General features: G+C 53.4%; 10 protein-coding genes across 10 annotated transcripts; 7 read left to right on the top strand and 3 right to left on the bottom strand.

Moving 5' to 3' along the window:
* Positions 1–141: 141 nt before the first annotated feature.
* BO94DRAFT_536769 (ESCRT-III subunit protein VPS20) lies at positions 142–1177 on the top strand. The gene is made up of 3 exons (XM_025612105.1): positions 142–255; positions 366–729; positions 792–1177. Exons 1-3 carry the CDS (start codon positions 212–214, stop codon positions 1014–1016), a joined length of 633 nt encoding a protein of 210 aa, XP_025466084.1. The 5' UTR covers positions 142–211; the 3' UTR covers positions 1017–1177.
* BO94DRAFT_495681 (PITH domain-containing protein) lies at positions 1102–2378 on the bottom strand. The gene is made up of 3 exons (XM_025609272.1): positions 2112–2378; positions 1940–2051; positions 1102–1754 (listed from the first exon to the last, which is right to left on the bottom strand). The coding sequence occupies exons 1-3, from the start codon at positions 2254–2256 to the stop codon at positions 1343–1345; spliced, it is 669 nt and encodes a 222-aa protein (XP_025466083.1). The 5' UTR covers positions 2257–2378; the 3' UTR covers positions 1102–1342.
* Positions 2379–2742: 364 nt separating this feature from the next.
* BO94DRAFT_547769 (putative ATP dependent RNA helicase) lies at positions 2743–4889 on the bottom strand (the record flags this gene model as incomplete). The annotated part of the gene is made up of 3 exons (XM_025613348.1): positions 2743–2874; positions 2936–4633; positions 4665–4889. 3 exons carry the CDS (start codon positions 4887–4889, stop codon positions 2743–2745), a joined length of 2055 nt encoding a protein of 684 aa, XP_025466082.1.
* A 275-nt stretch (positions 4890–5164) lies between these two features.
* Positions 5165–6927, top strand: BO94DRAFT_536765 (uncharacterized protein). Its single transcript, XM_025612104.1, has 5 exons — positions 5165–5324; positions 5386–5686; positions 5746–5970; positions 6029–6298; positions 6359–6927. The coding sequence occupies exons 1-5, from the start codon at positions 5304–5306 to the stop codon at positions 6715–6717; spliced, it is 1176 nt and encodes a 391-aa protein (XP_025466081.1). The 5' UTR covers positions 5165–5303; the 3' UTR covers positions 6718–6927.
* Positions 6928–7085: 158 nt separating this feature from the next.
* On the bottom strand, positions 7086–7734 carry BO94DRAFT_536764 (mitotic-spindle organizing protein 1). Its single transcript, XM_025612103.1, is given in 5 exon segments — positions 7086–7185; positions 7263–7340; positions 7398–7400; positions 7415–7423; positions 7491–7734. The coding sequence occupies 5 exon segments, from the start codon at positions 7566–7568 to the stop codon at positions 7105–7107; spliced, it is 249 nt and encodes an 82-aa protein (XP_025466080.1). The 5' UTR covers positions 7569–7734; the 3' UTR covers positions 7086–7104.
* Positions 7735–8124: 390 nt separating this feature from the next.
* BO94DRAFT_587186 (GNAT family N-acetyltransferase) lies at positions 8125–8607 on the top strand (the record flags this gene model as incomplete). Its single annotated transcript, XM_025615806.1, has 1 exon — positions 8125–8607. One exon carries the CDS (start codon positions 8125–8127, stop codon positions 8605–8607), a length of 483 nt encoding a protein of 160 aa, XP_025466079.1.
* A 293-nt stretch (positions 8608–8900) lies between these two features.
* BO94DRAFT_124158 (putative transmembrane glycoprotein) lies at positions 8901–12301 on the top strand. The gene has a single exon (XM_025605594.1). The coding sequence runs from the start codon at positions 9193–9195 to the stop codon at positions 12010–12012; it is 2820 nt and encodes a 939-aa protein (XP_025466078.1). The 5' UTR covers positions 8901–9192; the 3' UTR covers positions 12013–12301.
* A 44-nt stretch (positions 12302–12345) lies between these two features.
* BO94DRAFT_625656 (MFS transporter) lies at positions 12346–14705 on the top strand. Its single transcript, XM_025617301.1, has 5 exons — positions 12346–13053; positions 13107–13239; positions 13296–13716; positions 13772–14215; positions 14284–14705. Exons 1-5 carry the CDS (start codon positions 12591–12593, stop codon positions 14293–14295), a joined length of 1473 nt encoding a protein of 490 aa, XP_025466077.1. The 5' UTR covers positions 12346–12590; the 3' UTR covers positions 14296–14705.
* A 1232-nt stretch (positions 14706–15937) lies between these two features.
* BO94DRAFT_547765 (PP2C family serine/threonine-protein phosphatase) lies at positions 15938–18015 on the top strand (the record flags this gene model as incomplete). Its single annotated transcript, XM_025613347.1, has 7 exons — positions 15938–15973; positions 16361–16679; positions 16788–16861; positions 16925–17009; positions 17071–17277; positions 17332–17511; positions 17657–18015. The coding sequence occupies 7 exons, from the start codon at positions 15938–15940 to the stop codon at positions 18013–18015; spliced, it is 1260 nt and encodes a 419-aa protein (XP_025466076.1).
* A 189-nt stretch (positions 18016–18204) lies between these two features.
* BO94DRAFT_124038 (uncharacterized protein) lies at positions 18205–18992 on the top strand. Its single transcript, XM_025605593.1, has 2 exons — positions 18205–18271; positions 18293–18992. Exon 2 carries the CDS (start codon positions 18326–18328, stop codon positions 18710–18712), a length of 387 nt encoding a protein of 128 aa, XP_025466075.1. The 5' UTR covers positions 18205–18271; positions 18293–18325; the 3' UTR covers positions 18713–18992.
* The last annotated feature ends 284 nt before the right edge of the window (positions 18993–19276 follow it).

Raw genomic sequence — 19276 nt, 5'->3', positions numbered from 1 at the left:
GAACGCCGGAGAATCAATCTCCCGGCGGAGAGGCCCATAATACCGGCAGTTTCGCAAGCGGTCTAGCCCCCCCCCCCCCCATTGGGCCCACGGCCGTAATTATTACGATAACGGGGACCGGCGCTGATACCGGCGCTGATACCGACGCACGTCATCTGTCTTCAGGTTGATCTCTCCCTATGCTCCGTGATCGACCCAACATGCCCTGATAATGGGGAACACCAACAGCTCTCATAAGATCTCCGCGCAGGACCGGTAGGCTATTCCATATCCCTGCCTTGTCACCCGCTCCATCAGCGCCGTCCTGCATGGGTCCCTCACCCGTCAACCTATCCCCGGCCGACCAACTAACCGCAAATCCCCAGGGCAATCCTCGATCTCAAGAACCAGCGCGACAAGCTCCATCAGTACCAGAAGCGGATTACAGTTCTTACGGACCGCGAAACTGCAATCGCGAAAGATTGTCTTGCCCGGAATGACCGCAAGCGCGCCCTGCTCGCCCTGCGCCGCAAAAAGTACCAGGAGTCGCTCTTGGATAAGACCGATAAGCAACTCGAGCAGCTGGAGCAGCTTACGGGACAGATCGAATTTGCACTCGTGCAGAAAGATGTCCTTTTCGGCCTGCAGCAGGGCACCAAGGTCTTGCAGACCATCAACAAGGAAATGGGCGGCCTTGAAGGGGTAGAGAAACTAATGGGCGAGACGGAGGAGGCGAGAGCCTATCAGGAGGTAAGAATGCGTGATAGACAGTTGGATAGGCTTGATATGCTGATGAGGTGGTGGCTTTGCAGGAAATCAGCGAGATGCTCGCTGGGCGTTTGTCCACTCAAGATGAAGACGAAGTTGAGGAGGAACTGGAGGCGTTGCAACGGGATACACAGGGCCCAGTTGTCCTGCCCAATGCGCCTAGCTCTACACTCCCAGAGCAGGCAGAGGGCGAGGCGTTCAAGGAAGACGAACAAGTTGCGGAAGAAGCAGACGCCGCGGTTGAGGAGCGAGTTGCGATTCCTGCTTGATACTGACGCATACATACGATGCTCCCATACGGGAGGCTATTCCATTCGCAAACGTTGGCATTTGTGGCGTTGGTGGTTTCTAGGGATTCCAAAGTATAGCATTGTTAGATTTTCTGCTATTCGAACGCAAGTAACTAGACAGCTGAACATGGATTGGCGCGCGTTATCTCAGTAGAGTCCAGCCCCATAACCAAGCGAGGGGTTGCCGCTGCTGCTAATCCCCCGCCGTCTTTGGGATCTGGTCTTCTTAGAGTGGTTGGACCAGCATGCGAGTGCCTACGATCGAGTATCGCCAACCACACAACGATCCCATAAGACTCTTGCTCTCACAGTATTCTGCTGCCTACACCATTCACCCCCTGGATCGCGACATGATCATTTGGATTGGCGGCTGCCTCATAGAGGAAACTGATGGGCTCCCTATTCAAAGCCATGAACTGTCCCTTGAAGCCAATGTAGCCAACCTTGGTTATGTCTTCTTCGCCGTCGCTCCAGTTGTCCTCGAAGAACAAAGTGACGGAAGTGGTAGCGTTCCAGTGCGCACGATTTAGCGGCAACTCGAAGACATCCGCTCCAGGTACCGGCTGCGGAATATCAACCTTTTGCGTAGGCTTGAGTTCCGAGGCCGTTGCAAAGTCCAGGTCGTCCCGGTTCTTGAACAGCTTCAGCGTCTTGGGGGCGGACGATGTAGGGGCGGTGTAGATGAGGAGAGAGTGAACATTGACTTGACCGGTGAACCTGAAATTATTAAGATGGTCATTAGTTTGGGGGGTGGGCGCGTTGAACGGAAGAGAATGGTGAGTTATACGCGACGTGAAGGAGACGAGGGGATGAGGGGCATTTGGCGGGGTAAAACCACCACCACCACCAGAGAGTTGTCCGAAGATCATTAAACACCACAATAAAAAGGAGATATAACTTACGGGATATGCATCAACAGCTGTTCGTCGGCGTCGCTCTCTAGCTCCGGTTCATCGTTCAGTCTTTCGGACCATGTCTTTTGCACAATCGCTGCGCCCGACTTAGGGGTTGCCTCTGCAGCTCCGATCAGCATCACTTGTAAAGACTTAGCAGAGAAGATCTTTTCTCGCCTACCGTTCAATGTAGTGATCGAATCAAATTGGATTTGGGAGTAGAGAAGAGACTGGATGGCGGGAGTGATGTCGTTGGAATGATCATGGCCATCTTCTCCATGGCAATGTCCGCCGTGTTCGTGGTGATGATGATGATGGCCCGACATCTTTCGAAGGATTGTCCCCGGGGAGATGCTGGGCTTATTTGGTTGGATCCCTGACTTATGAGCAATTTAAAGGTTGAGATGAAACATGAGTCCAGGTGGTGGTGGTGGTGGGTGCGTTAAAGAGCGCCGGTCGTGCTGGTGGGAGAGCGACAGAGCGACGAACCTCCCAACCCTGGCAACCGAGCCCTTTTTCTTTTTCTTTTTCTTTTCCTTTTTTTGTTTTTGCCATCGCTCTACTCATGACCTTTTGCCTCTCTCGAGCTTGCATTTCCCCTGACCTCTTCTTACCCGCTGGCATAATTGGCATGGATGGTTCTACGTCAATGACTACAAAGGAAGATATGCATAGCCTAGTATATCAGGATATCACTCTAGAGAGCAACGCCGGTAGGTATAGTACAGAGAGCTTGTCAATGTCATCAGTGAGAATTACTAGGAAGCTCACATTGTATTCATCCCATAAATCGCGTTCCATGGCGAATCAAATCAATGGACTTGGTAATAGTTCGGGGCGTATTCCAGGAGATAGTTCTTTTCGATCTTGGTGATGTCGCGGATGAAGGTCTTCTCGCCGGTTTGCATTATCTCATGGAAGATGACCCAGTCGGCTTTTCGATTCTGCATAACAGTCAGCGAATGATCTTATGCATAGCACAGGGAATCCGGATTCATAACATACAAACATCAACGAGCTGGGATGAGCATGGAGAGTCAGGCCTCCGCTCACGGTCTTGAACGTCCCGTCGGGCTGCATCTTTGCAGCATGTGCAAAATAGCCCATAGTAAGACACCTTCGAATCTGTTCTGGGAGATTGCTTGGGTCCTCTTGCCTGGGCCGAGCGGAAAGGGTTTCGTCGACCTGGATCCCAAGGCGCTCAAGGTACCGCTTGAGCTGGCCCCTTACGCTCACAGCCCGCTGAAGAGATCGGTAGTTTAAGAGGTTGTCCCGACACCATTTGGAATCCTTCTTCCCCTTGGTGACAAATGCCTGGTAAACGTTAAGATACGTTAAATGGTCGCCTTCTTCGACAGCGAACTTCCTGCGGTGGCTCTCGGATGATTTCCTATCACCCTCATGCTGAACCCATACGGATCCCTGAAGGCTCACCATGGCTGCGATTGACAGAATCTCGCTCAGGCAGTTGAAAGACGGCGCCGAAAGAAGCACCTTCGCCATCATGGGGTCGACTGCCAGCTCCGCCATTCGCATACCCTGGGGTTTGGTGAGCTTGGCATAATCGTCAATTGCCCCCAGCGAATACAGAAGTTCGAAGGCGCGGATAACCAGCTCTGTGGGGGGGGAAGTCAAAAAGTCGAACCTGACGATATTGTCGATGCCGAGAGCCTTAAGCTGCATGATAACGGGTGCTAGGTTGGATCGCTGAATCTCTGGGACGGTAGCTTCAGGGAGCTCTTCATATGCTTGCTGATTATAGAGGCGGAAACACTTCCCAGGTTTGGTTCGGCCAGCTCGACCTGCACGCTGGACGGCTGCTGCCTTGGAGATTGGCACTGCTGTCAGGGTTTCTATACCCGTGTTGGGATTATAAGCCCTAAGCTTCGCAAAACCACAATCGACAACATACACGATCCCGTTTATAGTAACAGAAGCCTCGGCGATGTTTGTCGACACGATGACCTTACGTGTATTCTCTGGCGCTGGTTCAAAAACGTACATTTGTTGATCCGTTGTGAGGCCAGAATAGAGCGGCAGCGGCAGGATGGCATGCGCCTTGGGATGCAGAGTCGCAGCCCGTTCGGCAATCAACTGGACCGTAGTATCGATTTCCTCCCGGCCAGTCAAGAACACTAGAATATCGCCTTCTGCCTCTTGTAGGTGAATGTCGAACACGGTTTTGACCGCACGTTGGACGTACTCTTCTGCAGGAGACTCGAGGAAGAGCATGTCCACCGGATACATGCGACCTTCCAGGCTGATGATTCTTCCCACCTTCCCACCAATTTCACCGGACTCCGCCTTGCTGTCGAATTCCTCGCCGGCAAAGAATCGCAGAAAGTCTTCGGCCTGTAAGGTTGCACTACTGACCACGATCCTAAGCTCCGGTCGTCTTTTCAGGATCTTCTTAAGGATCCCCAAGAGGATGTCGGTACTGAGAGATCTTTCATGAGCTTCGTCCACCATTATTACGGAATACCGTGACAGCAGAGGATCTACGAGGGCCTCTCTAAGTAACATTCCATCTGTTAAGAATTTAATTCTTGTTGAAGCCGAAGTCAGGTCCTCAAAACGGATTGAGTAGCCCACCTCTTCGCCGAGCTTGCAACGCATTTCTTCAGCTACCCTAGCTGCCACAGTGGTAGCTGCCACCCGACGCGGCTGTAGTGCATCAGCTTCATCTGCTGCCCCGAGGTTGGGCTGGGAAACAGGAGACAGGGAAGGGAATTACCTGCGTCACGGCGATGGCTTTTCCGTCTGCACACCATCCTGCTTGGTCAAGATACTGGGGTAGCTGTGTTGTTTTCCCACTTCCTGTCTGTCCGACAACGATGGTCACGGGATATGTTTCGGCTAGATACAATAAGCTCTGTCTGTGCCTTGCAATTGGAAGCAATGCGGCCGGCTTGTATAGAGACGGGATGAAGCTGGCTGAGAGATCCAACTCGGAAGTCATTTTGATTGGGTCGAGCGAGGAGTGTATTAAGAGTGCGCTGGCAGACCTGATCTGAACATGTCGATATCAGCATGCACCGAAAATCCCTGCGTCAGAAGCGAAAGCCTTCCACTGCCCGAAAGACAGAAAGGCATCTCGTTATTATTATTGTTTGGCCGGCCGGGATGCCGGGGCACATACGGCATTGCTTACCTAATCTCCGGTGCCATCACGTGGCGCAACGTCACTCCGCGGGCATCGGAAGGGGGCTGAGATCGCGAGCTCCAATCGCATCACCCCCGTCTTGCTTTCTGCCTGTTGGGCAAATTCTCCCATTGCATAAATACTTTCGGAGCCTGCGCGATCTTGGCATACTGGTCGATCTCCCAACCCACACTCTTGCGAGGCTCGTTCATCGCCAGAGTCGTTCTCACGATGTCAGAAGAAGACAAGAATGTAGGTGGTTCTTCCTCTATATCCGCCGGTTACCCCATGCCACCCACTCACTCGAAGCCAGACTACCAACAAACTTCCGGTTGGGCCCCTCAGCCCCAAACCAGAGTCGCCAACTACTGCGCGCCCGCTGGATTTTGATGATGAGCCTCAGGAGACAGGCGTCATTTCAGCCTCGTCTACAGCTCCTGCTCAGCAGGGCGCTGCGGAAGCTGCCCCGCCAAAGCCACCCCGCCCATTGAGCCCCCGGCAACAGGCCGAGAACACCCTTAGGGAAGCATTTCCATCTATCGAAGCATCAGTGATTAAGGCAGTCTTGGTGGCAAGCAACTGGGACGTGGAACGATCTTTCCATGCTTTGCTTAGTACGTGCGGGAGTGAATCGGAGGTACTGTCGGGCGGCATCACTAACAAGCCCCTTTAGGCATGACGGACCCGACTGCTGCCGAACGCGATGCGCCTCCCCCGAAGCCACCACGCCCAACCGCTGCGCAGAGGCAGCTGGAGGCGGATGAGCTGTATGCTCGTCAACTGGCCGAACACTACAACCGTCGTGCGCCGCAACCCCGTTGGGAAAACGAACATCCACAGCAGCGGCCGCGAAGTGGAAGTGACATGTCTGACGAAAGAGAATACAGTTTCTTTGATGGTTTGTGGTCTGGATAACATGATTGTCTGTCCCAGATGCTGACCGATGGCCTGTCTAGATGATCTCCCCGTAATCCGTGAGAATATCCGCAAAGGATTCCTAGATACCCAGACGAAAGTCAACTCATGGGTCCAGAACCTGAAGAAGCGGCTTGATGGTGAATCACCAGAGTCCGAACCCTCTGCCCAGGGCCACCCCGAAGAAAGCTACGGTAGACCCAGACGAAGCGGGGACCTAGGGCGCCGTAGCGGTGATCGTGAGCGCTACGATGCCGACCACCGCATTCTGAATGACGACTTCTCTGCGCTTGAGCTGAGAGATACAGAAGGTGTGTCGGCTTTAGTGCTTTCTTTTTATACCGACCATTTCGACTAACCTGCATATATAGCCCCTCCTGCGCGACCCCCACGACCGCTTGCCAACCCCAACCTGTTCAAACCCTCCTCACCTTCCCCCGACAGACGCAAGGTCTCCTTCCAGGAGGGCCCGCCAGCCGAGATTGACAATTTGTACGATGCCTCTGAACCCGTCAGGCGCGCCCCTCATACAACAGGAAAATCAAGCAAGTGGCAGCCCCTGTCAACCGTTGAACCCTCCCCTGTCGGGGAGCACGATCCATTCAGTCTAGGTGACAGCGAGGATGAGAAGGAAAAGGAGACCAAGGCCAAGGACCATACCACGACCGAGGCGGCGGCCGGAGAGGCGTCACAAGACAGCAATAAGGCAGAGAGCGCTGGCAAGTCATAGTGCTGGCTCGATCACTTGATTATCCTTAATTTTTTTTATTACCCCCCACCTGACACATCCCGTTCATCCTTAACACATACTGCTACTTGTACTCTGCATACCATTACCTTACCAAAGCCTCAGGCTGACGTTAAAGATACCAAAGACTGCAATTGGGCGATCACAGACCATGGTAGTCAATTCGAACTGACTGACGAACATCTGACGAACATAACCACAATCAAGTAGACCTTCCCTGTAAGGTCCTCTCTGCTCCGTAATAAAGCCGGAATTGCAAGATTCAATCAAAGACGGGTATCACTAGTAAACCACATGCACCCAAAAGCAAAAAGAGACCAGACACCTCCAAGGCAGAAACACCAGAGATACTCCGTATTACCTTTGCAATCATTCCGGCAAGGTCTGCTGGTCATTCACGAACCCTCGCGAAGTCATGGCCGCCTCTTTCCGGAGATCTTTGATCACGGCCTAATCCGACATCAACCCCACGAGGCCTCATAGCAAGATAAGAGGGGGAGGAACATGATAGAGCATCAGAAACTTACCGCGAGAGCATCCGGATTGACTCCATTCTCGATCAGCGACACGCAAAGAGAGAGCTCCGTGCGGTCTAGGTTGGTGTTCTAGATGGGCCGGAGGCATCAATCAATGTGTCAGATGAGACGGCAAACCGAGTAAGCAAGCAGGCATATACCTGAATGGGGTGCTTAAACGCCATTCATAAGAATGATACTGAGGCGGGGAGGAGGGGGGAAGGAAGAACTTTCACGTACAAGAAGGGTGGAGATCTCGTGAAGAATGTCAATTACTTCGCGGGCGGCCTGTCGTTTGTCGTCGGCTTGGGAGGGCATTTTTCGGGAGAGAGGTTGTCTTTGTCTTTGTTTTCGTCTTGATTTATTTCTATTTTTAATTTTTTTTTTCGAAGGAGGAGGTGGGGGGGGTGGTTGAAACACTGGGTAGAATACTGGGAGTACGCTGTATAAGACTTTGACTAGGTTAGATATTAGAGAGAGAAGTTGGTTGTTGTAGTTGGATGATAGATGTTGGATTCCCGGTAGGTCTGTAATCTGCCGTATGTCACGCTCTGCTGTATTGGACTAGGCCCGAGTGAGACATCGTGCTATGATTGGTTCGGGCCATCCATCTTCCCGGTCACCGTACTGAGTTTCTTCTCCAACTGGAAGGATGGAAGTATTCCGAGCAAGCTGAGCCTGAGACCAACTACACCATTGCTTGCAAGCAATTGGATCATCACACGAGATTGGGTATCTGCTACAAGCCTAAAAGCCTACAAGACGGTGAGGGGTAATTTATTTACCACCACAGTGCCGCATTTCCGGTGGCACCCGCCCTGTCCCTCCCATCTTCAAACGATCTTGGATGTAGATCCTGGAGGGGCTCGCAGGAATGCCGGCTGACCTGACCATCTCAGACATCCATTCCTTACCAAAAGACCAAGCACTCGAAATTCTTGCCGAGATTCAACGCGTCGAGAAAAAGACGTTCCCCACTAATGAGGCATTCGGGTTCGGTGAGGAACTCTGGCGCAAGAAGCCCAACACCAGGGTCCTGTATGTGACCCGTGCGGTTCCAGATGCTCGCCCAACCCTGCTGGCCTATGCCGTCTATGTCCGCCAGAAGGGAGTAGCCCTGCTGCACAAGGTTTGTGTGGGAGAAGCCTATCGCCGTCAGGGCGTCGGGATGCACCTCATGAATTATCTTCGTGTTCGGCTGCAAAGGGAGGGATGCCAGCACGTTCAACTATGGGTCGACAAAGCCAGATCTCCCGCGCGGTCCCTATATGCCCGCAATGGCTTCAAGGAGCGCGAGCAAATCCTGGACTACTATGCGCCAGGGCGCACTGGGATCAAAATGATCCTCGATCTCTAGTGGGGGCCCTTGACCCGCCCTGTCGCCTAACTGAGCATGGCCCTCGGCCCCTCGATAGGACTGTCTCCCACTCCCCTCATGCAATGGAAGGGACCACGAGACTTTTTTTTCTGGTACCGAACATAGGGTGTCGGTGCCTGTCAAATATCCCTTAAGCCTTCGGGGAATACGAAGCCGCCTAGAGGGGTTGGGATGGCTATGCTCCTACGCTCCTGCAGGTCATCCCTTGCAGGGGCGTGCATTCGCAACGTGAGCTTCAACACTCGCGCCGCGAACCACCTATCTCGGATCATTCCCATACTTTAGTGACGTCAAACATATCCAGGTATGGCTCTGTTGAAGGGGCCACACGCTTCGCGCCTCTCCTGTGCCCAATTGGCCCTTGGGCGCGGATGCCCTTGGGAAAGTCCTTGCCCTAAGGGCAGGATGATTCCAATGATTTTGCTCCCCCAGCTGTCATTCCTCTCTTCGCTGCCTCTCTCTCACACAACTTAGCAGAGTATATCGGGCTGTGCTCGGATGATATCTCTGAAAGTTCTATAGGAACGTGTTTCCAGCGCGTTGTTTGAATATTTGCCAGGAGATATGGCGCTCTTTGCGTTGGTTCTCCTCAGCATCCTGGTGACAGTTGATGCAGTTCTTCAAACCAGCTACCCCGTTAATGCACAGCTTCCTCCCGTGGCCCGGGTTTCGCAGCCATTCGAGTTCGTCTTCTCCCAAGGCACGTTCGCCGGCAGCAACGCCAATACACAATACTCGCTTTCCAACGCGCCATCATGGCTCAAACTAGACAGCCAAAGCCGTACATTGTCTGGAACACCTCAAAAAGACGATCAAGGATCACCGACATTCGATCTCGTGGCATCAGATAATGCAGGGTCAGTGAACATGGGGGTCACTTTGATAGTAACGACCGACGACGGACCGAAACCAGGAAAGCCATTACTTCCACAGCTCGAAGAGATGGGGCCCACGTCGGCTCCGGACACCATCATCATACATACCGGCGAATCGTTCTCGTTATCCTTCGACCCTGACACATTCACCAACACACGCCCCTCAACCGCCTATTACGGGACATCTCCAGACAACGCCCCACTGCCATCATGGGTTGTATTCGATTCAGCCTCACTCAGCTTTTCAGGTTCGACGCCGAACAGTGGTCCTCAAACATTCAGCTTCAATATCGTTGCTTCGGACGTGACTGGGTTCAGTGCAGCCACGATGACCTTTGAAATGGCAATCAGTCCACACATCTTGGCGTTCAATCGGAGCACTCAGACATTCTTCGTCTCCAGGGGACAGCAGTTCACCAGCCCGCAATTCGCAAGCAATTTAACCTTGGATGGACATGATGTAACGAAGGATGACTTGGTTAATATCCAGGTGGATTCGCCGGATTGGTTGTCGCTGGACAATGAAACCATTTCTCTGATTGGCACCCCCCCTGCAAATGCAACCGACAACAATGTCACTGTTAGCGTGACAGATGAATTCCAAGACGTGGCGACACTTATTATCAGCTTACAGTTTACTCAGTTTTTCCATGACGACACGGATGAAGCCGATGCCATTATTGGGGGTTTCTTTGTGTTTGTCTTTGACAGCTCGGTCTTGACCAATGATTCTGTCCAGGTAGATGTGGATTTAGGGCAAGACGTCCCTTGGCTTCATTACAATCGTGACAACAAGACTCTCTACGGACAGGTTCCCTCCGATATCAGCCCGGAAAGTTATCATATCAACCTGACAGCCCGGGAGGGTACCGCAGAGGACACTCGCCAGTTCACCATCAAGACAGTGGCAGGAGGGACCACAGACGGGCACAACACGACCAGCTCTACAGAACCTAGTCAACAGGATACAATTCGTGGAGGCCAGGCCGGGATCATTGCTATCGCCGTCGTCGTTCCCTTTGTTTTTATAAGCACCGTCCTACTTCTGTTCTGCTGCTGGCGTCACAAACGTAAGGCGGCCGCAGCAAGCCCCGAGGACGGGCAGCCACCCGAGAAAACACCACCACCACGGCCAGAGCGCTGTGATGTCTCACTTAGTCAACCTTTCGAAGAGACCACTCATGGCGAGCCCCCGAAGATACTCAGAATCCCTTCACCATCATCCGAACCTCCAAAGTTGGAGCTACCTTTATGGAATGAAAGCCCTCTAAACGATAGTGAACAGGTTCCCGAAGCAGCTGACAAGGAAAATACCTTCTCAGATTCCACATTTGACTGGGGGTTCGCTCCCCTGAAAGAGTCTGCGCCAGAAGAGAACAAACCAGTAGAAGATACGCCCGCACAGCCGAAGCGCTTATCGTTCCAGAACAGTCCTCCCTTACACAGACGAACCACCACTAATTCCCGGAGACGAGAGCCACTTCGGCAGATCCAGCCCAGGAGATCCCTAAAGCGGAATTCGACGGCGTCTCGATCACGGAGGTATTCCAAGCGGTCGAGCGGCATTTCGACGGTTGCTTCCGGGCTCCCAATCCGGCTCAGTGGTGCTGGCCATGGAGCCGGTGGATTTGGGCCTCCGGGGCACGGGGTGGTCCGTCTCTCCTGGCAAAATACGCAGGCTTCGTTCCAGAGCGACGAGAGCGACGTGGGAAACCTCGCGCCGCTGTTTCCTCGACCGCCACCTCGGACTAGGGAGAGCGGGGACTTTTCAAGGCGACTGAGCCTTCGCACAGTAGAGCCTGACGCTCTGACAATCTCGGAGACCGACTCGTTGGAGGCATTTGTCCACAGCCGCGCGAAGAGCCGGAACTCTTCGAACCCGCTGTTCGCCGGTCAATTCGGTCGCCGTGCATCGGCAGGCCGGGCTCTAGAACGCGCCCGCAGCATAGTGAGTCGGACAGAGACGTTGGCCAGTTCCAATTATGTCGACGAATCTCGGCTCTCGACCCAGGAGCGTCCGTGGTCAACAGCCATGTCTGCATCCATATACACGGACGACAATCGCCAGTCGGCTTATCTGCATAGCCTGTCAGAAGAATCCGCCGACATGCTCCCTCCCCGCCCTGTGAGCAAATTGCCCAGTCAATCGAGTTTGGCTCAAAATTACTCAGACGCGATCGCACCTCTTCCTCGGTTCTACAGTGAAATGAGTTTGGATGGCAAGAAACCGATGGAAGGACTTGTTTTTGGTAAGGAAAATGATCCGCCCACTGAGCGGCAGATCGGGGAGAGCAGTCGACCTTGGTATCAGACCGGGTTCTACACGCAGGGCGACATGGCTGGTGCCGGACAATCCCTACGGCGAAGCCCCTCTCTTTACTCCCTTCCTCACGACCCCAACTCACGCCGGGTGAGCTCGAACCGAGCGGGAGAGCGCGGCTGGGATGAGCAACCGGGCAGCCAAAGAGAGCCGATGGCAAGCTTGAGAAACGAAATGGGTTTCTTGTAAGTTTGTTTGTTTGTTTTTTTTGGGGGGGAGGGGGAACGAGATAATGCTTGGTCTTTCTGTTCATATTTGATTGGGGTTCCTTCGAAAAGTGTTCGGCGAGCGTGATATCCATGGACTCTGACGGGTTCCTCTGAATTGCTTTCTTTATTTATCCATGGGCCGTTGGACGGTTCCGTGTCTAGTGTCTAGTGTCTAGTGTCTAGTGTCGTGTCCAGTTAATACCTCCATTCTATTGGGCCGATGTTATCGGTCTTGCTTACGGCGCTGTCGGTCAATGCACAACAATGCAACCCTCGTACTCCAAACTCCGTACCTACCTAGTAGATACCTATCGGGCATCGGAGAAGGCCCATGTGTCACCGACGGATCCTTTCGGTTTCAGCGCCTTAGGATACGAGGGTTTGCGAACCCCCTGGCTGCGCAATCGTTAGTTCGTTTAGCGTCATTTGGACCTGAGGCTGAACGAAGCCCATTCTTCTTATCAGTATTGATGAAATAAGCGCCATTTCGTTTATCACCAGCTCAGTCCCGGGGGCTTGGGATTCTTTTTGTCCATCCTTTGCCCTCGGTCTTTTATTATGGCTATTGCTTCCCCTCAACCAGAGCCGCCGTCTGAGACAACCTCTCTCTTAGCTGAGCACGATGAACACCCTGTGCAGAGGAAGAGTGCTACCCGTAGAGCACATCGGGTCTTGCTGTATGCGTGCCTCATAGCGGTCACTCTGGATTTTGGCAACTATCTCTCCGTTGCTCCCCAACTCCAGGCATTCGAGTCGATCATCTGTCAGCGCTTGCATCCTGAGCTCTTTGCTTACACCCCCGGCGGGGGTCTTCCTTTGGTCGCTTCTCCATCTTGTAAGTCTGCTGATGTGCAGGGAGACCTAGCATTGCTCAAAGGCTGGATGAACACATTTGACCAGCTTCCGGGCATCATCCTGGCGCTTCCATATGGTCTCATGGCAGATCGAATTGGTCGCAAGCCAGTCCTGGCTATGAGTCTGCTTGGGATTGTCATGGAGGAGATTGCTATTCGGCTCATCTGTAAGTGGAACTGATACGGCGAGCTGGTGAGAACACTAATTCCAACATTCTAGGCTGGTACCATACCACCATACCGCCACAAGCAATCTGGTTCGCGCCGTTGTTCCAGATCATTGGTGGCGGTTCTCAGATAACCAACTCTGTAGCTTGGACGATCATCGCAGATGTCTTCCCGGTAGAGAAGCGGTATTGCTGCCTAGCCAGTCTTTGTGTCCCTTCCCACTGACCATAGAACCCTATAGTTCAGTTGCATATTTCATTCTGTCGGGGGCTATTCTGCTGTCCGAAATTGTCGCAATTCCACTAAGTGCCTGGATCATGTCCTCGAGCGTTTGGATACCATGGATGCTGGGGTTAGCCTGCGAGATCGGGGGTGCGCTGATTGTTCTCTTGTTGCCAGAGACCAAACCGAAGTCAGCTGAAAATCCCGTGAGTGATGTCGAGTCTGAAACAGCGGACCGCCCTGAGGGCTCATCGGCGTTTGCATGGTCGAGCATTGTACGCTTTGCTCGCTCGCAGATCACCGAGCTGAAAGACTTTGTTTGCGAGCATCCGAGCTCCCTCGTCGTCTTTCTTGCATTTTTCATGTCTAGCTATGGAATCGTAGCTGTTCCTTTCATGCTCCAATATGTCTCCCGGCGCTTTTCGTGGAGCTTGGCAGAGGTACGATTGCCCCATGTGTGAAGTATTTGGGTTCATATGCTGACATGGTTTCAAGGCAAGCCTGCTTATTTCCGTCAAAGGTGTACTTAATTGCTTGGCTTTGGTGTTCATCCTCCCTATGGTTTCAAAGCTTCTCGGGAGGTATTTCACCCCCGTGAAGCGAGACCACAGGATTGTACTCGGCAGCGCATGTATCTTGGTTGCCGGATTTGGCTTCATGTCTCTTGCGTCCCACCCGGCACTATTTGCAGTGGGAGTTGCCTTGATTGCTCTTGGATGGGGATACTACGCTGCCCTGCGCAGCGTCAGCAGTGCACTGGTTGGTCAATCGCACATTGGACTCCTCAATACAACCATGGCGCTCGCCCAGAGTGTTGGGCTTATGGTGTCCGGGCCTCTACTTGCTGGGCTGTTCCGGGCAGGATTGGCCTGGGAAGGGATTTGGATGGGTCTGCCATGGATGTTCGGGGTTGTGCTATACGTGGCAGCTGGCCTGGCAGTTTATTGTCTCCATATCCCAAGCTAGTCGGCGAAGGTCGAGGCGTATCTGCTGTTAACCGCTGTCAGTATCACCTCTAGCCAGATGGGTTGGCAAACGACAGGCTTAGCTAGTCAAGGAGAGAGAACAGGCAGAGGCGTGGCTCCTGTGACTCTAGTCTCTACCAATCCAGAACGGACTTTCTGATCATTGTGTTATAAACCCTGCCCGAATAGCTGGATCCCGGGAGAGTTGATGCCCCCGACGGTTGACAATAGCAGGGGATGGGATCGCTACTCGGCCAGGAAGGAGGGAAGTCTGATGGGGGAAGGCACGACCATGCCTGGCACATGACCTCCAGCCGTCGAGATTCTGAAATAGATAGTAGGTACCTCAAACTCCTCAGGGTTCCGTTTCATCTAATGCCCATGCCGACCTCTTCAAGCTCCTAGGCAGTTACGAAACTAGGCAACCCTGATCCCTTGCGGGAGCTAACCTTAAGTCTTAAAGCAAGGTGTAGGTAGACTTTCTATAGATTTTACGGCTTCTGGACCGATGTAAATAGGCGGTGGTACCTATCTAGGACGTATTCCGGACCGGTTTAGTTTGCATGTATGAACACGTACCCGGATGCATGGGTCTGATCTGTAGCCAAATTCCACACTCCTGGGAATGATATATTTAGTAAAGTATACCCCCGGTACTCCGTGCCTCCCTCTCGCCCGTTCTAGGTCGGATATCCCTAACGTCAATTCGACGACGTGCTGGGTCAGGTGAGGCCCGTAGCACGGACGCCATTGCTGAAAGACAACATGGAGCTAGATACGGGCTCAGCTCCGCCATGGGCTCTTCCGTTGGGAGGCTGCATGTTATCGCCTGTCGAGGAATCAGGGGAGGCAGGGAGGTACATGGCGAGTACTTGGTCAGCCGACGCCAAGGGATTTTCGTCATTGTCGATTCACTGCCGGTTCCAGAGGCACGCGACTGGCACTGCGGGCAGCCTCCGGCTCTTCCCTTTTCAGGCCTACCGCCTGCCCAGACGGACCATTGACCGTACGGTATAGTGTAGGTACCGGGAGAGTACCTTACCTTTGCCGCCTGGCTAACTTACCACCTCCCAGCAGAAGTGGAGGTACACTGGGAGTACATGCTCACTCTGCCTGCGGCTGACGCCCTTGGGGGATTATTATGATGATTGATGCCCATTATTGTGCAGAAAATCTCTGCCCCTTCCTGTGACACCACCCCTCCTAACGTCTGTGTGTTATCATAATAATTTTGGAATTGTCCGTATATTGGCGCCTTTCTTCCCACGTCTCACCCAATAATCCAGAGCTATCGTCATCGTTGAATCGGGTCCCCACTCTCCCCATTGATAGGTGCTACCTACCACCACCAGCCTCTGAGCCAGTGAGCCAGCCTACTTTACTTACCTACTATCTGCTAGTGCTAGTAGTAACCCGTACTCCGGATACTCCAGGCTGGGTTATTGATTCCTCTTGGGTTTTCTGCTGGGCCCAGTCCCGCTCGCCGCCTCCCGAACAGTCATTCTGCCCTTGCCCTCAATCCAACCTAATCTTCCCTTCCACCTGATCTGCTGGCTCTTCCTCTCCCCTCCCCTCCGTCTCCCCCCCTCAAAGATCCTCTGGCCTTAACTTCCTTCCTGCTCCTCCCCCTCCGTGGTGTATGTTTGTAACGGACCTTCTGTCTGCGTGAACAGTTAATTGCGATCCACTAGAAATCATGGGTCAGACCTTGTCCGAGCCCGTCGTCGATAAGGTGAGTGAAAATGAGCACGCCGTTTGCCTGGTCTTTGATCTTCCCCCACACTGCAAACCACATCTTACGCCATTCCAATCTCGCACCATCCGCACTGCCATTCCATTCCATTCCTTGCCCTGCCCTCCCCGCATGGTGTTTCAATTTTTATTTTGTCCAGCGTGAACCACTGTCCCGTCCGCGGGTCTCTCCTGTGTTCATTTTATCACTTCTCTTTGTGTCGGAGGGGCTGCAGCGTGGTGATCTCCCCCCCTGCGGGGTCCCTCCACAGAATGATGAAATTTTTCCTGCACGCGATTTCGGGCGGATGACCTGTCACCATTCCATTGTGTTCCGGACCTCTCGCTCTTTCCTGCAACCTCACTAACCAAATCGGGTGACACCTAGGCTTCCGCTGAGGGTCAAGATGAATGCTGTATATACGGTGTTTCGGCCATGCAGGGCTGGCGAATCAGCATGGAGGATGCTCATGCATCTGTGCTAGACCTACAAGCCAGATTTGCGGACCAGAACGAAAAACCAACCGATCCTGACAAACGACTTGCTTTCTTTGGTGTATATGACGGGCACGGTGGAGACAAAGTAGCTTTATTTGCCGGGGAAAATGTCCACAAAATCGTCGCGAAGCAGGAATCTTTCGCCAAGGGCGATATCGAACAGGCCCTCAAGGATGGCTTCCTCGCTACCGACCGGGCTATTTTGGAAGGTTCGTGAGCGCTATGCTATTATCGGAGTCCGGGCAACCTCTCCATCCGCCCCTCCCCTTTCATTCTCGTCTTGTCCCTCCGTAGTAGCAACGGACTGACCCGACTAGACCCGAAGTATGAAGAGGAAGTGTCTGGCTGCACCGCAGCTGTCAGCGTCATCTCAAAGCACAAGATCTGGGTGGTACGTATTCGGCTTGTGAAGAATAGGCGACATTTGTCCGACATGTTTACTAACTGGCTCTAGGCCAATGCCGGTGATTCTCGCTCCGTCCTCGGTGTCAAGGGCCGCGCAAAGCCTCTCTCGTTTGATCACAAGCCTCAGAATGAAGGTAAATAAGCTCCTGTATATTGGCTCAAACCCAGCCGGGATGGTGCTGACAGCAACAATAGGCGAGAAGGCTCGTATTAGCGCTGCCGGTGGCTTCGTTGACTTTGGCCGTGTCAATGGTAACCTGGCTTTGTCGCGAGCCATTGGAGACTTTGAATTCAAGAAGAGCCCCGAGCTGTCCCCTGAGCAACAAATCGTTACTGCTTATCCCGATGTTACGGTACATGACCTCAGTGATGATGACGAGTTCCTCGTGATTGCCTGTGATGGTAAGTCTCTATGATCGGCGCAGTTTGCTTCAAGGTCACTAATTGGGAGTACAGGTATCTGGGATTGCCAGTCCTCTCAGTCCGTGGTGGAGTTCGTTCGCCGCGGCATTGCCGCAAAGCAGGATCTCTATCGGATCTGTGAGAACATGATGGACAACTGCCTGGCCTCCAACAGCGAAACCGGCGGCGTTGGTTGCGACAACATGACGATGATCATCATCGGACTTCTGAACGGTAGGACCAAGGAGGAGTGGTACAACCAGATAGCTGAGCGCGTGGCGAACGGCGACGGCCCTTGCGCTCCGCCCGAGTACGGCAAGTCTCTCGAGGATCCCACGGCCTCCAATCCCAATCCCTACTGACTGAACGGGGGGTGCAGCTGAGTTCCGCGGCCCCGGTATCCGTAATCAATTTGAGGAGAACCCGGATGACTTTGACATGGAGAACGACCGTGCGCGTGGCTTCAGCGTCCGCTCGGGCCGCATCATCCTCCTGGGGGACGGCACTGAATTGATTCCGGAGCAGAACGATGACGAACTCTTTGACCAGGCTGAGGAAGACCAGGACCTTGCCAATCAGGTGCGCCGTGACTCTCCCGATGCGGCTCGGAATGAACGGGAGGGGACTCCTGGGCCACAATCCAAGGACACCCCCCGGGCGGATGCGGCTGAGATCTCGGAGTCGCCGTCCACCACCGCGGAGGGTTCTGGAACGCCGCAAAAGCCTACGAGTTCGTAGTCATGATGGATCTCTTGCATTTCTCCCTAATATCTCTTTTCTTTTTCCCCTTTTTTATTTTGGTTCTTTGAAAACCATCCTCGTGTGATTCTACGACCGCCGTTTCACTTTCCCTTACATTTCCGCGCTCTTCCTTCTTCCTCGCCCCTTCTGAGGCGCCAGGCTTCCATCCATTCAGCCAGCCAGCCAGCCCATCCATCTATTACCCTCCTGAATCCTTTTGAAAGGCCCGGTGGTTGCAGGGGAGGCGGACTACGTCGCGAGGGTTTGTCTCTAGTCACTCGCGATTTCGGCATTAGTTGCGGGGCAGATGCATGGGATCTGGTCGGAGGGTTTTGTTATGTTTTCCATTTTATGCAGAGCCGCGAGCGGCAGGCCTCACGAGAGTACGTCTGTTTCATGCCATGAACAAGATACCGCACAAAACGCACTGTTGATGAACGATGATATCTCCATGATTGTCCGATTTCTTTGCTTCTCCCGCTTCCATCACCACCGTGACCATCTCGGCCGTACCTGGGGGGAGAACCGACGGCTCTGGGATGGCGTAACCAGCCGGTCATGTCGGAAGAGGACCCGGCGGTGCCTGTTCGAATGCTTCAGCCATGGCGTTTCTGGACGAGTGATGAAAGCGGGCCATGTATGTCGAAGCCTTTCATATCGTATGCATATAGAAACGTTGGCTGTGCCGGTGTAAGAGAGGGATCAACGCGAAGTGTAGAGTGTAGAGTGTATCGTCGAGTTCGGCCGAGCGATCGGATGGGGAGGGACCAGTGGATTGGTTGGGGGATGGGATAGTATAGTCCGTACATACCATACGGTACCCGGGACCCGTAGTGGAACCCCCGACCGTACACCGCAAGGATTCAGTAAGGTCAGTAAGGTACGCGGTACGGCCGCGGTATGAGTCGGCCTCTCTTCATAGTACGGAGAGTTAGTAGTACTGACTGAGTACTGACGGGCAGATTTTGAGCTCGTCGTGAGACTTACCTAGTCGTTCTTTAGTCGCTTCGCTTCTTCGATTGTCTCTCGATCGCCCGCCTGTCAAGGACCCTTTCTCTCCCACGCCTCCCCCTCCTCCCCCTTCTTCTCCTTCTCCTTCTTCTTCTTCCTCTTCCTCCTCCTCCTCCTCCCAGTCCCATGGTTTGTTGAGGGAATTCGCTCCCCTCTTGCCTTGGATCCATTCCCCGGCACCGCCCGTACTGCTCCTCCTCTCCCTCTCCCTCTCCCTGTCCCTCTCCCTCTGCTTTTCTGTCCTCTT

Source organism: Aspergillus sclerotioniger, assembly GCF_003184525.1.
Source record: "Aspergillus sclerotioniger CBS 115572 chromosome Unknown BO94scaffold_19, whole genome shotgun sequence".
Taxonomy (NCBI): Eukaryota; Fungi; Ascomycota; class Eurotiomycetes; order Eurotiales; family Aspergillaceae; genus Aspergillus; species Aspergillus sclerotioniger.
This window is presented reverse-complemented; position numbering and strand designations above follow the sequence as displayed.